The sequence below is a fragment of the Thunnus thynnus genome, chromosome 2, assembly GCF_963924715.1.
Source record: "Thunnus thynnus chromosome 2, fThuThy2.1, whole genome shotgun sequence".
Taxonomy (NCBI): domain Eukaryota; kingdom Metazoa; phylum Chordata; class Actinopteri; order Scombriformes; family Scombridae; genus Thunnus; species Thunnus thynnus.
The window spans coordinates 4,777,286-4,789,412 of record NC_089518.1 but is presented as its reverse complement, the minus strand read 5'-3'; the positions used below and the strand labels follow the sequence as shown (position 1 = coordinate 4,789,412).

General features: G+C 40.4%; 1 protein-coding gene across 3 annotated transcripts in view; it reads left to right on the top strand.

Moving 5' to 3' along the window:
- fam189a2 (family with sequence similarity 189 member A2) overlaps positions 1 to 12,127 on the top strand; it is an 81,461-nt gene that overhangs the window by 1,366 nt on the left and 67,968 nt on the right. For all 3 annotated transcript variants that reach the window (XM_067600218.1, XM_067600209.1, XM_067600202.1), the window contains exon 2: positions 7,013 to 7,069. In XM_067600218.1, coding sequence (XP_067456319.1) covers positions 7,013 to 7,069 — 57 coding nt within the window. The remainder of the gene's footprint in view (positions 1 to 7,012; positions 7,070 to 12,127) is intronic.

The following is a 12,127-nucleotide window of genomic DNA, read 5'->3' as shown; positions in this document are numbered from 1 at the left end:
ACTTGAGGCTTTTTTTGACAAGATAAAGTCACTTTTCAAATGCTAATGTTGTGTATTTCAGCAGTTGTCATTCAGAGACTTAAGAGACTTGCAGCTTGACTGGACAGTTGCTTGTGAAGACTTGTGACTTGACTTATCTCGAATGAGTTGAAACTTGACTCGAACTTGACTGACTCTGTACGCAGCGACACTCACTTGCTGTCTGCCCACCTGTGAAATAGTGCAAAAATGATCTTGATATTATAATGATGTACAGGATACGAAGCTCTACTAGAGGGTTTTTTGTTTGGTTTTTGATGAAACTAGGCTGCTAGTTTCTTCCAGCTGTCAGTATATGTGCTCAGCGAGGTGAAACACATCCTGTGCAGAGGTAAGGTGGCAAACAAAGCACATTCTTCAAAATGTCGTACTGTTACTTTAACTTGCTGAACATCATGGGCACCCTTTGTAACATTTTATGTAAACTATGATAAGGATAATATGGCATGTAATAGAAATCATGAGTCCATGATAAATGGGGAATTCTTGTTTGAAGTGAGCGTCTCTGGTAAAGTCCCTGCTGTACAGCAGCTCTTCCTCACAAACACAACATCTCATGTTGCTTTTCCTCCAGCCTTTTGAAAAGATTATATTGTCTAACCTCCTGGAGAGAATCCTCTCTCTGCTTATTATATTTCTCCATCAATTCAAAGCTATTAAAGGATAAAACCTCTCACTTTCCACTCCAGCTCTCCAGTCTCTGCTGCAGCAGCATTCCACTGTTTCACACCATGTGTTACGTAGGGCCGTTTGTATGTTGTTCTACGGTATATATTATAAGTAGTATGATTTAGTGTGCCTGCAGAAGGCTTGGAAGCAGGCAAACACAGACATTGATGGACTGTATCATGCACTGTGGCTGTTCAAAAATGCCATGCTGAGAATAAGAAGCTGAGAGTGGAGGAAGCTGGACATTAGCCGTAGTGGAGTCTCCATTTGTGTAATGGTGCTACAATCAGCAGCTGGTTAGATTAGCCATTACCACCAGTTTACTGCAGTGAAACTAGAGGTAATACAGTGTATATATATACACACAGTCAGTGGTAGCATCTCTCAGAGATAATCCCGCGAGAACGATACCAACCATCATATGTTAGCCACTTGTACTAATAAGTTAGTTGGAGGGCTAAACCGCAAGTAGCCAGCTCGGCTAGCAAAAGTCACTAGTGCGCTTGCTCTATGGGCTCCGTAGATGTGGAAGCAATGCAGAAGAAGTTGAACTTTTTTGGCTTCATGCACCACTGAGCAACTTTCATAGAAGTGAACGGGGCCCTGCCTCTGACACTGTACCCAGTTCTCTTTATACATCCATGACAAATCCATGGTTAATATGCAGAGCAGTGTGCACTGAAAAGAAAGAAAAAAAGGAGAAAGCGTGTGTTTATGTGAGATCCTGGATGGAGAGGCGTGGGTAATGTGGACTGTAGAGCATATGAAGTTTTAAAATGTAGCTAACTTTGTAGAGATTCCTTCTCTTTACAGCTCTATCAGCTCTTCTTCCATTTCAGTTCTCCACTGCTCTCTCACACCACAAACCTGCTCGCCGAATTCCCTCTCTCTCTCTTATTTATTCACAGTACATCTTCCTCCGTCACAAATACCAAACATGTTTAAAAAAGTCTTTATGAGAAGGACTGGCAGTGACTGCATCTGAAGAGTTCGGAATCTTTACATATCACAGACGAAACAGTTTTATCTGCTGACTGTTAACACTGAATGACGCAGACATGAACGCCAATCTTTTTCCTGGGATGGTAACTCGCCCCACTCCGCCTCATTCTGCCTCTGTTTGGTTAGTACTTGTTGCCTTCGTTGGTTAGGCTGGTTAGGTTTAGGCATGAGAAGTGAGATGGTTAGGGTTAGGTTTCTGCATCCCATCCTCCAGACTCGGGAGGATGAGTACTTCTTCCACCATGTGTATAGATTACAGTCTAGCTAGTAACATGTGAAACAAGACATGCACTTTCTCCTGTTTGCTGTCACATATATGATCATGATGTTGCCTACGTGTCTGACATAAACAGTCTATTTTATCACTTGTGTGTAAGGTGGATAATAAACTTGAAGCAGAAAGGCAAACTCTGGGGTATGAATATCATGAAACTGCACATCCAAATACTGACCCACATGGAAGTCTAGCTTCTCAGTTTGAACTCACCAGTCACACCAAGCAGACTGGTGATCTCTATCCATACAGCCTTCTTTTTTCTGAATCTCTGTAATTGTACAACGTGTTGTCGTACAGTATGGGGTGTGAAGAAACAGCCACGGTCAGTTTATCTTCCATTGTTAATGTGTTTTTGGTGGGAAGAAATGATTTGACACATAGGTCGACACGTCAGAGGACTGTGTGTATTGACTGGCTGCAGGTTTTTCAGGCTACAATTTGCAGCAAAAAGTTAAACTGTTCCCAACTTTTAGTAGGTCGCACTTTGCCGCATAAATATTTTGAGCTTCTGAAATGGTTTGTGAATGTGTAATAAAGTTTTGCAGCTGTGGAATATTTTGTGCATGTGTGAAAAAGTTTTGTGCACACAGATATAATTTGCAAATGTAAAAAGTTTTTGGAGCCGTCGAAATATTTTGTGTTGTAATTAAAATTTGTGCAGGATTTTTATCAACAGTGAGTGGGTTCACAAAGTCTGAGAGATGGACACACACATTTCCCACCTTTGTGTGCAACACTGAAGTTACAACTACAGTCACGAGTACACATTTTGACCCTGTTTTTACACGTGAATCTGTTCAAATGCAGAGTCAATCTGTCCAATCAGAGGACAGATAGTTCTGTTGCGTTCATCCCCCTGCAGGTCTTTAAAGATGGACGATGGTGGGTCTTATTGTACTTGAGGATGCTGTAGATATTAATGGTAAACATTTAATGTGTTGTGTTGTGTTGTGTATGTAGTTGTACTTACTGCTTTATGTACCCAGAATAGAACAGTGATGTAGCTTTCTGTTAGTAATTGTCCTTTAACATTACCGAAGTAGCAGCATCAACATTGGCAGGAACTTTTCAAGCTGAAGGCAAACCAACTATGATGACATGTACCATAATTACATGTAGTTTGTTAGACATGAACACTAGCACACTCCTTTGTATTTACAGTTTTGTGGATTTAGGACCGTTTAGCTCCTGTGGGATTACAGAAGCGTCATTGTAAATGTGAAGATAGTATCAGGTTCATATTTGCCTGCTTACTAAGATAAAGTTAGCTATTAGCTTAGGTAAGGTTAATGATAACAGTAAGCTAGTAAATTTGCAGGAAGCGGATTATATTTTCTGTGCTGTGGTTGGTTTGTATTGATCTTATTCTGTTGGCACAGGTAGAGCTGATGGTGAGTTCATCCCAGAGAGTGTTGATGATCCTGGCTCTGAGGATCCTGTTTAGTGTGTTGGTCAGAAATGCAGGGAAATACCGACAGCTGTGGAGAGTAAGTGCTATAACCAATTACTAGAGACGGTTTCAACGCTGCTGTGTATGGAGGCACATATATCGCAGGAGGGAGTGTTGCATAGAAGATCAGGAATGACACCCAGGTAACAGCTGACCTGCCAGATACAGCGTAGGCTAACAGACAGTATTTGCATGGCAGTGTGGAACTCTCGGTCCAGGTCGTATACTTGTCAGAGTGTCACAGAAAGCACAGTTTCATCTGTATGAGGATGTAGCTTCCATTTCAGTTTTTAATTGTAAATAGTTTGCGATGCTTTATACTGTAAATATGTTACTTATGTATGTTTTGTTTGCTATGTAATATTTCTTGTGCTATTGTTTCTTTTACAATAAAGTGACTGCAGTGAATTGTTTCTGAACAAATACATGTTTGTTACATCATTTTGCCATAATTATTTTTACTTAGACTAATGGCATAGACAGATCAATTAACAGTTAATCATGACACAACCACCTCTTGCACAGCAGTGGAGTCAGTGATACATTTTCATACATCGTCATGCCTCCTAGTGATCTGTGTCTTTACAACGGCTCCTGAGTGCTCGAGGCTGGTGCAGCAGACTGTAAACCAGGCTGACGTGGATCATCTGGCCTTCTGGATTAAAGCTGTGGCATCCAAGACCTTGATAACACTCATTTTATTACCATGGCCCTCTGAACTTTTGGGATGGAGCTGTAGTCTTTGGCCTCCTTCAGTATCTGAAATATGAGAATGACAACTTATGTCTACTAACAAATGGGTGATATCAGTTCACACAAATGATATGTCTGCTAATACAGCGCTGCTTCTCACTGACATATTTAGCAACTACACACAAAGTAAATTGTTTTACTTATTATTAAAAAGATGTTAGAAATAAATCTTTCAAGACCTGCAGGTGGATGAAAGCAACGGAACTATCTGCTCTCTGGTTGGACGGATTGACTCTGAATTTGACCGATTTTCGTACTCGTATCGTGCAGTTTGTAGTTGTAACCTCAGTGTTGCACACACAGGTAAGAAATTTGTGTGTCTGTCTCTCCGACTTTGTGAAACCTCACTGTTGAAAAAATCCTGCATACATTTTTTTTTTTACACATACACAAAATATTTCTACAGCTGCAAAACTTTATTACACATTCACAAACCATTTCACAAGCTCAAAATATTTATGACCATTATTTTATTCCATTGAGCCGCTCCGACTCAGTCGCCATGACCAAATCATATTCAGTCATCATGTGTGTCTCCGCCTTAACGTGCTCAAACTCAAAGGTCTATGGGTGCCAATAGACCATGGATCCCAAGTCTCTTAAACTGCATCCACGTTTCCCTCACTTGCATCCTTGTGTCTTAGTCCCTCCCACCATGGATGCACGGAGAGACGCAAGGAAACCATGCGAAGAGAGAGGAAACAAGAGGCTCTTCTCATTTCTTTATTTTGTGCCTCCTCGTCTCCTCTCTCCTCCATCCTCCTGCCTGTGACCCAGATATCAATCTCAGGGTGCCATGTTTAAAGATGTCTCAATTCCTAAAATGCATGACGCGGAGCGAGAAGAGAGGAGGCGAGGATGCACAGGTGCATCCTTTGTGGAAGTCTTTTCGGCACCCATGACATATAAAAGAGGCGTAACATACAGCTGGAATATACAGACCATGGCAGGAGAGGGAAAGGAAGAGAGAAAAAAATATATATATACATGTATCTATGTATGTACATATATGTATTTATTGTGTACATAGATAGACATGAGTGTGTTTGTGTGTATATATCACTCAATCATGTGTGTGTGTGTCATGAACACTGTTATGCTCATGTGACATAAAATACAGTGGTAGGCTATAGCAAAACAATAGACAGATGATGCCGCTCTGCCACACGTTATATTTAACTGTTGTTGCTTTAAAATGACAGGATGCTCTCATGTATCCTCGCTCCTCTGAGCAGAAATAAGAGACCCAGGATGGCCTTGAAAATGGCAGACCAGAATAACTTCCAGTTCAAGCGAGGAGCGAGGAAATATCAAATAAGAGACTTAGGATGTACCCTGTGTGTTTTTTTTCTTTGTATTCCACACTGTCAGACTGGAAAGACACATGGAGGAGAGACAAAGAGAAAGGGAGGTGGTGAAAATCATGGGAAAATACATAAATAAATAAGCTTGGGAAAAAAGAAAATCCAGCTGTACGTCTTTTATACATCAAAGGTGCCGAAAAGACTTCCGCCAACAAGCCTCCTCTTTCCTCACTCCTCTCTCCTCGACATGCATTTTAGGAATTGAGACATCCTTAAACATGGCGTGCTGAGACCGAATTCCAGGATAAAAGTGGGGGGAGAGAGGAGACGAGGAGAAATGAGAAGAGCCCAATATACATTAATCTCTCTATATCTCTCTATATAAAGCAAGGAATCTCTGTCTGTGTGAGTGTATGTGGGTGATGATGAACTGTTCATCTGAGCTACTTCATACCTGGCAGTTGGATTGCTGGGGAAACGAGGAAGTGCAATGATGATGTGTGAAGTTGTTTGGATGCGCGGTTCTTGAGAAATATATAAAAATACCTCATTAATTACATTGATTTGCTTCTTCTTCAACCCGTGGAGTCAACAAACAGAAATCACTTGTGGTCGGAGGTGGATTACACCTGTAGTGATGGGAACTAGCATAGAGAATGAATTGAAAAGTTTAGAGAGTTAAGCTGTATTCCCGTTCCTCACACGTGGGAACTTTCTTTGTATGTTTAAGAAATTGTAGACTCTATCAATAGTCTGCATGAGAGGTGTTTAGGGTACAGACACTGTTCTCTCTAGGTATTGAGAAATCGGCCCGTTACGAACAGGCACGTTTTGAACAGGCGCTGCACTAGTGCTAATAATACTAATGCTAATACTACTTTTGCCTCGAACAATAATAATACTGCTACTACTAATAATGACAATAAAGACATGATTTCTGTAAAGACAACTTTGATTTGATATGTCCTCCTTCAGTTTTAATTCTACCAAGATGATGCATCATATTGTGTGTAATTCTATGTGAATGGGTGCTGACTTTGTTTTTATAATTCACAAACGAAACTATGACTGAATAATTGGGATTTAAAAACAATCCCCTAGGCTTCCATTGTATTTATATCTCCATGTATACAGCACAGGTTGGAGTTATTTTAACTCACATAAAACATGAATGTCTATGGAGTTATATTCAGTCCCACTGTAGTTATAACCCAGGACATGTATACAGAACAAACTCCAACTTCGAAATGCTCACTATTGCATATTACTCAACTGCACAGATGAGTTTTCATATGATTATAAAGTCATACAAAAATTATGCCAATCGACATCAATGTGCACAACCATCACGCATTTTCTTCAGGAAATGCTTCTCTAGTTTTTAAAATGTCATTTTTACTTGGATTTTTGTGTTAGTGGTTTTGTTAGATAGATAGATGTTCATAGTTCTTGTGTTTTGTTTTGTTTTTTACACAATGTTGTACCACATTACTTTTATTGTTCTCCATGTGTTTCCAGGTCATTTTGTCGGGCATTGTAGGCCTCACGACATGGAGAAGGCCTATGCTGCTACTGGTAAGAGACATGAGTTTGGTTTCTTCTATTAAGATCTGATTGCATTGATTACAATATTATGCTACTGATAATATGAAATCATTACTGTTTTATTAGGGCAATAGCTCCTGACCTGGATGTTGGGACCCTCTAAGGGGTCACAAGATAAATCTGTTAAGTCATCAGACTGTTAATAGGACTAGAAAAGAGAAAAAAAAACATGCATGGTCTTATTTTCTGATATTCTCAAGTTTTTCAAATATAACAAGAAGTTACTCTTTGATTGACCTGGTCATAACCAGGTAGACATTGCCTCATTTTAAAGTCCAACTGAAATAATCATCCTTTTTGCAGTCAAAATAATGTTGATGTGTTTTAGCTGTATTGTTAATGTTGTTCGTGTTTTCTTATTAGGTAGGTAGGTACTTTATAAATCCCTGGGGGGGAAATTAAAAATTTAAAAAGCTAGAATAAAAATAATTATAGGAATGAATAAGATTAAAAACAGACATAAGCAATAAAATACTCTTAAGAGCTGGTTGGTTAGCAGTGCAGATGTCTAATTTGTGGTGCCTGTCTGACTGTGTTGTTGGGTTGGTGAGTGACAGTGTGTGTCTGTGCGCGTGTATGGGGGTGGGGGGTGGGGGTGTTTCACTTAGTCCAGGGATGAGTTATACAGTCTGACCTCCTGTGCCGCTCCGTGGTACACTGAGATAGGATAAGTCTTTTGCTGAATGTGCTCCTCTGTCTGGCCAAAGTGTGAAGTGGGTGGGTGGTGTCGTCCACAATGGCCTCTCAGCCACCATACCCACTGGGTCCAGGCTGGCTCCCAGGACAACCTCGACTTTTTTAGCAGTTTGTCTATCCTGCTGGCATCTGTGGCTTTAATGCTGCTGCCACAGCATACAACTGCAAAGAAGAATGCACTTCCCACCACTGACTGATAGAACACACTCAGCATTGTCCTGCAAACACCGAAGGACCTGATCCTCCTCAGGATGTAGAGTCGGCTCCTATTAAAAGAAAGAAAGAGAGGTCTTGGGGGAAATATCAGAAATGCTCCTTTTAATCTCAGCAGCTGGAGGGGCGTGTCCTGTCTGTGGTTGATTCAGTGTGTTTAAGCCAGTTACAGTTGGTTTTATCCACTAAGCTGATTTCTAAACTGTCATGTAAACCAGAAACCTGGTGTCTGTAATCGGGTAGAGGATTAGAGAAACCTGATCCCCAGCTAGATTTCTCCTGGAGAACACAGATTTTTCTGCCATGTAGACACGTAACCAGATTTGCAACCAAGACTGCAGGGTAAGCACAGCGGAGTGACTTTATGCAGCCCCTCACTTCAGCCTATGTCTGAAAGAGACCGGAAGCTGCCTCACTTCACACTTCCTCCAGATACAGAGGCTAGGTAAACAAACAATAGTAGTAGGATTTCACTTCTTTTTCTTGTGTTTTAGAAGTTTATATTTCGAGTAAAGAACATCTGCATATGTTGGAGCCTTAATCAGATCCAAAATATGCAAATGGACAACATGCAATTCCATACATATGACAATCGGTGGTCTGCAGACATAGATGTCTCATGTGCGCATTAGAAAACAAGGTCGCAGCCATGATAACTTTTCAGAGTTGTAAGTCCACTCTGTGAATTTATCCCATTAACATACATACAGGAACATTTTTCAATAGAATGCACTCCAGTACACCACCACTGACTACAACCTCAATAATAAACATAAAGTAGAATTATCACCTTTCTGACAATGTCAACTAAAACTGAAAATGTATAGCTTTGTAAAAGTAGAATTTATGGCAGAGCTGTTGTATTGGATTGCATTAGTTAGCATTAGTGTTCCTAATAGAGTCCTCGGTGAATGTATGTTCACTTTATGTTTTGGACTTGGACTCAAAATGAAACTTACACAAAGCAGCCTATTAAAGTCTCAATAAGTTGGTTTCCATTATTGAACTTTTGACTATTTGTTAAATTTGCACATTTAAATGCTTTCTCCGTGTCTGTCCATCGCTCACTGCACTGTCTTTCTGCTCAGAAACCAAAAAAAAAAGTCAAGAAGAAGTGTTTTTTATCACTAATACAGTTAAAATCACTAAGCCACGCATCTAAAATGAGGTTGAGGGTAGAGGAGAAACCTTGTTACTGATCTGCAGCATGTATACACAGATTTACAGTAAACGGGTTACTATACCCATTTACCCACATAACCTGGTGTCTCTGAGTAACCTGTTTATTTAAGTGCGTGAAAATGCACTGATTGACAATCAAATTTGTATTGTAGCTACAAGTCATGGGCAGACAGTGTGTGGTTAGCAGTGGTATTGAAGAGTAAGAACCAAACCAGTATCTAACGGGACCAAAGTGACATTTGCAGGTATGTTTACATGCTGTTTAATGTGCTACAGCTGAGGAGCTGATTAGCTATCTAGCTGTGGGGCACTTTTCCCTGGTGAATGTTTGTTTTGTGGCTTGCTCAACAAACTAGTTAGATAGTTAGAAGTTAGATAAGGAGACTTTAGCAGGAAAGCTTATGTGTGTTGGTGTTCAGAGTCTCTGGCTTTTTTGTTGTGTAGCAGGATGCTATCAAGATCAGTGTGACCGTCTACTCTGCCTATAATAGAATATGTTATTGCTTTATTCCAGATTTGATTTACGGTGCTGAATAAAGTATCCATCTACATACATTGATAACTAACGGTATTCTGCTGAATTTATGGTAAGGGTAGGGGTGCCATCATGAAAACGAAGAATTTAAAATATACAAGTTTCTCTCTTTTTGTTTCTATTTTTTCTCAAAGGAGAACACAGGACAAGTGATTTACATATGTAGTATGTGCATGTGTGCTGTGGTAGAAAAAAAGTTTAATGCAATTTTATTTCAGTTGGACTTCAAGAATTATACAAGCCCAAAAGGTTCAAAACCACTGAACTAGGGGTTATTGGTTCGTTAATTGTATTAATCTCTCGTTAAACAGATAGCAGGGTTAAAGTTAAACATTTGTCCCATGTAGGTCTTGAACCTTAAGCCACCTTACCATAACATTAATAATGAAATATAACATATTACACCTAACTAGAGAGAAGTAAAACACTAATGAATTAGCCAGATGGAAATAGGTGCACAGTATTATTTGTATTAGGTAGTGTTGACTATTAGACTCAGAACTTTGGTTTGCAAAGTTATTTAAACCATGCCCATCTGCCCAATGCTCAACCACACAACATGCATACACACACAACCGTTTATGCTAAAAATGACAGTGTGGTTATGTGTTTTATAATCATCCTGTCCAGAGGCTCTCCAGATAACAGAGAGGAGATGTGGTCTCAGGTGGCAATGCGCTAGTCAAAGCTGAACAGTGTAGGCTGAACATCCATAACACCACCACATCAGGACCAACCCACCCAGTAAGGAAGTGTGTCTATGTGACACACACTACTGTGGTTTTATCATTCATTGCTGCCCGTTTACTGCCATGAAACTAGATACCATGTTGTCATATCATAGTCAGCCTGCTTGTCCCAACCATAAATGTAGACCTTGTGATGTCTCCCATAGGGTTCTGAAGGAATGCGTCATTGTTCTCAAGTATTTCTGTGAGGATTTTGTGTAAGTTAAATAATGTGGCTCTGTACTTTACAAATTGCATTTTGAATTATTCTAACAAATAGACAGTTATTTTGGTCACTGGAGGATAAGTAAATTGTATTTACAGAGTTGAAGAAATAAAATCTGAGCTGAGCTACGTGGGTTCTCTGGCATTTCTATTTAAGCCGGGATGTAATGAGAGATTTAGTGCACTGAGGGAGCTCACTGCTACCAGGCACTGTGTGTTTGCCCATGCTTTAGCATGATGCCAGCGACAAACCAGGAGTTGTGAGAGATTGATTAGGTCATTTATTACATGGAGTCCTACACTCTATCAGACTCTATCAGCGGTGTGTTGGATTGTTTGAATGGGGGCACTGAGTTTCTTCTGTCTTGCTCTCAGAATATCAGCTGTGAGCTAAATCTACTTTATATGATATGATATGATTTATTTATGGATTACAAACACAAAAACAAAAATCCAAGAGACAACATTTAAGGTGAAAACACCTACTTCCAACATAGTCCCAAGATGTTAAAAGACAAACAAATATAAAGAAGCACAAGACATTCAACATAAAAACTAAACAATACAATCCTGAAATCCAAAAATGAATCACCACAATTTAAATAAAAAATAATAATGCCTACATCAAAATACAAGGACAATTTGATAGCAATGAGGTGACAACGTCATTGCAGATTTCATTATAAATCTGTGAACCTGTTCCATTCCCTATAGGAGCAAAGCATGATGGGAGTTGTGGCACCTGTGTTTGGCTTGCCCACTGCCCACCCATCCCGTTTGGTCTCTCCTGTCCTATGTGTCGTTGTGTTGTTAGTGCACTTGTTTGTTCATGATGCTTCCGTTGCTTGGGTGTATGACTGCCAGACCCTTCTCAGTATTCGGTCATCTATGGTGGATATTTATGGCACCGTTCTGCGGGATGGTGTCTTCCAACCCCCATTCTCATGGCCGTTTGTGCCACCCCCTTGTCAACTGTATGTAGGCTGGCCAAACCAGAGCTTCCCTAGATGTCGGAGGAAGTGTGGGGAAAGGGCTGGGGTGCAGGTGAAGTTGCCGAGGCTCTGGGAGCAAGGAGTTGCTGTAGGTCCGGGCCAATAGCTGAGGTATGGGCCTGCCCTTGGCTTGTTCTGCTCTTTCTTTTGATGGATCCCACCTGCCCTGTTTTTCTGTGGATCTCAGCTTCAGATGTCTTTGACCTGTGTTCCAGGACAGTCCCTTTTAGCTGACTGCTTTCCCTACAGTGAGACATTCCTAGGTGTGCAGTGCATGGGACTCTCGGTACCTGTGCCCCTTGGCTTGGGCTTCTGTTGTTGCTAGCAGTGGGTCTGTGCCCCTTATGATGGTGCTGATTAATGCTTGATCCGTTGTGAATAAGTCCTTCATACAGAATGATTTATTCATCTCAAAAGGCTTGGATTTCCTGTTTCTGACAGAGACTTGGCAGCATGG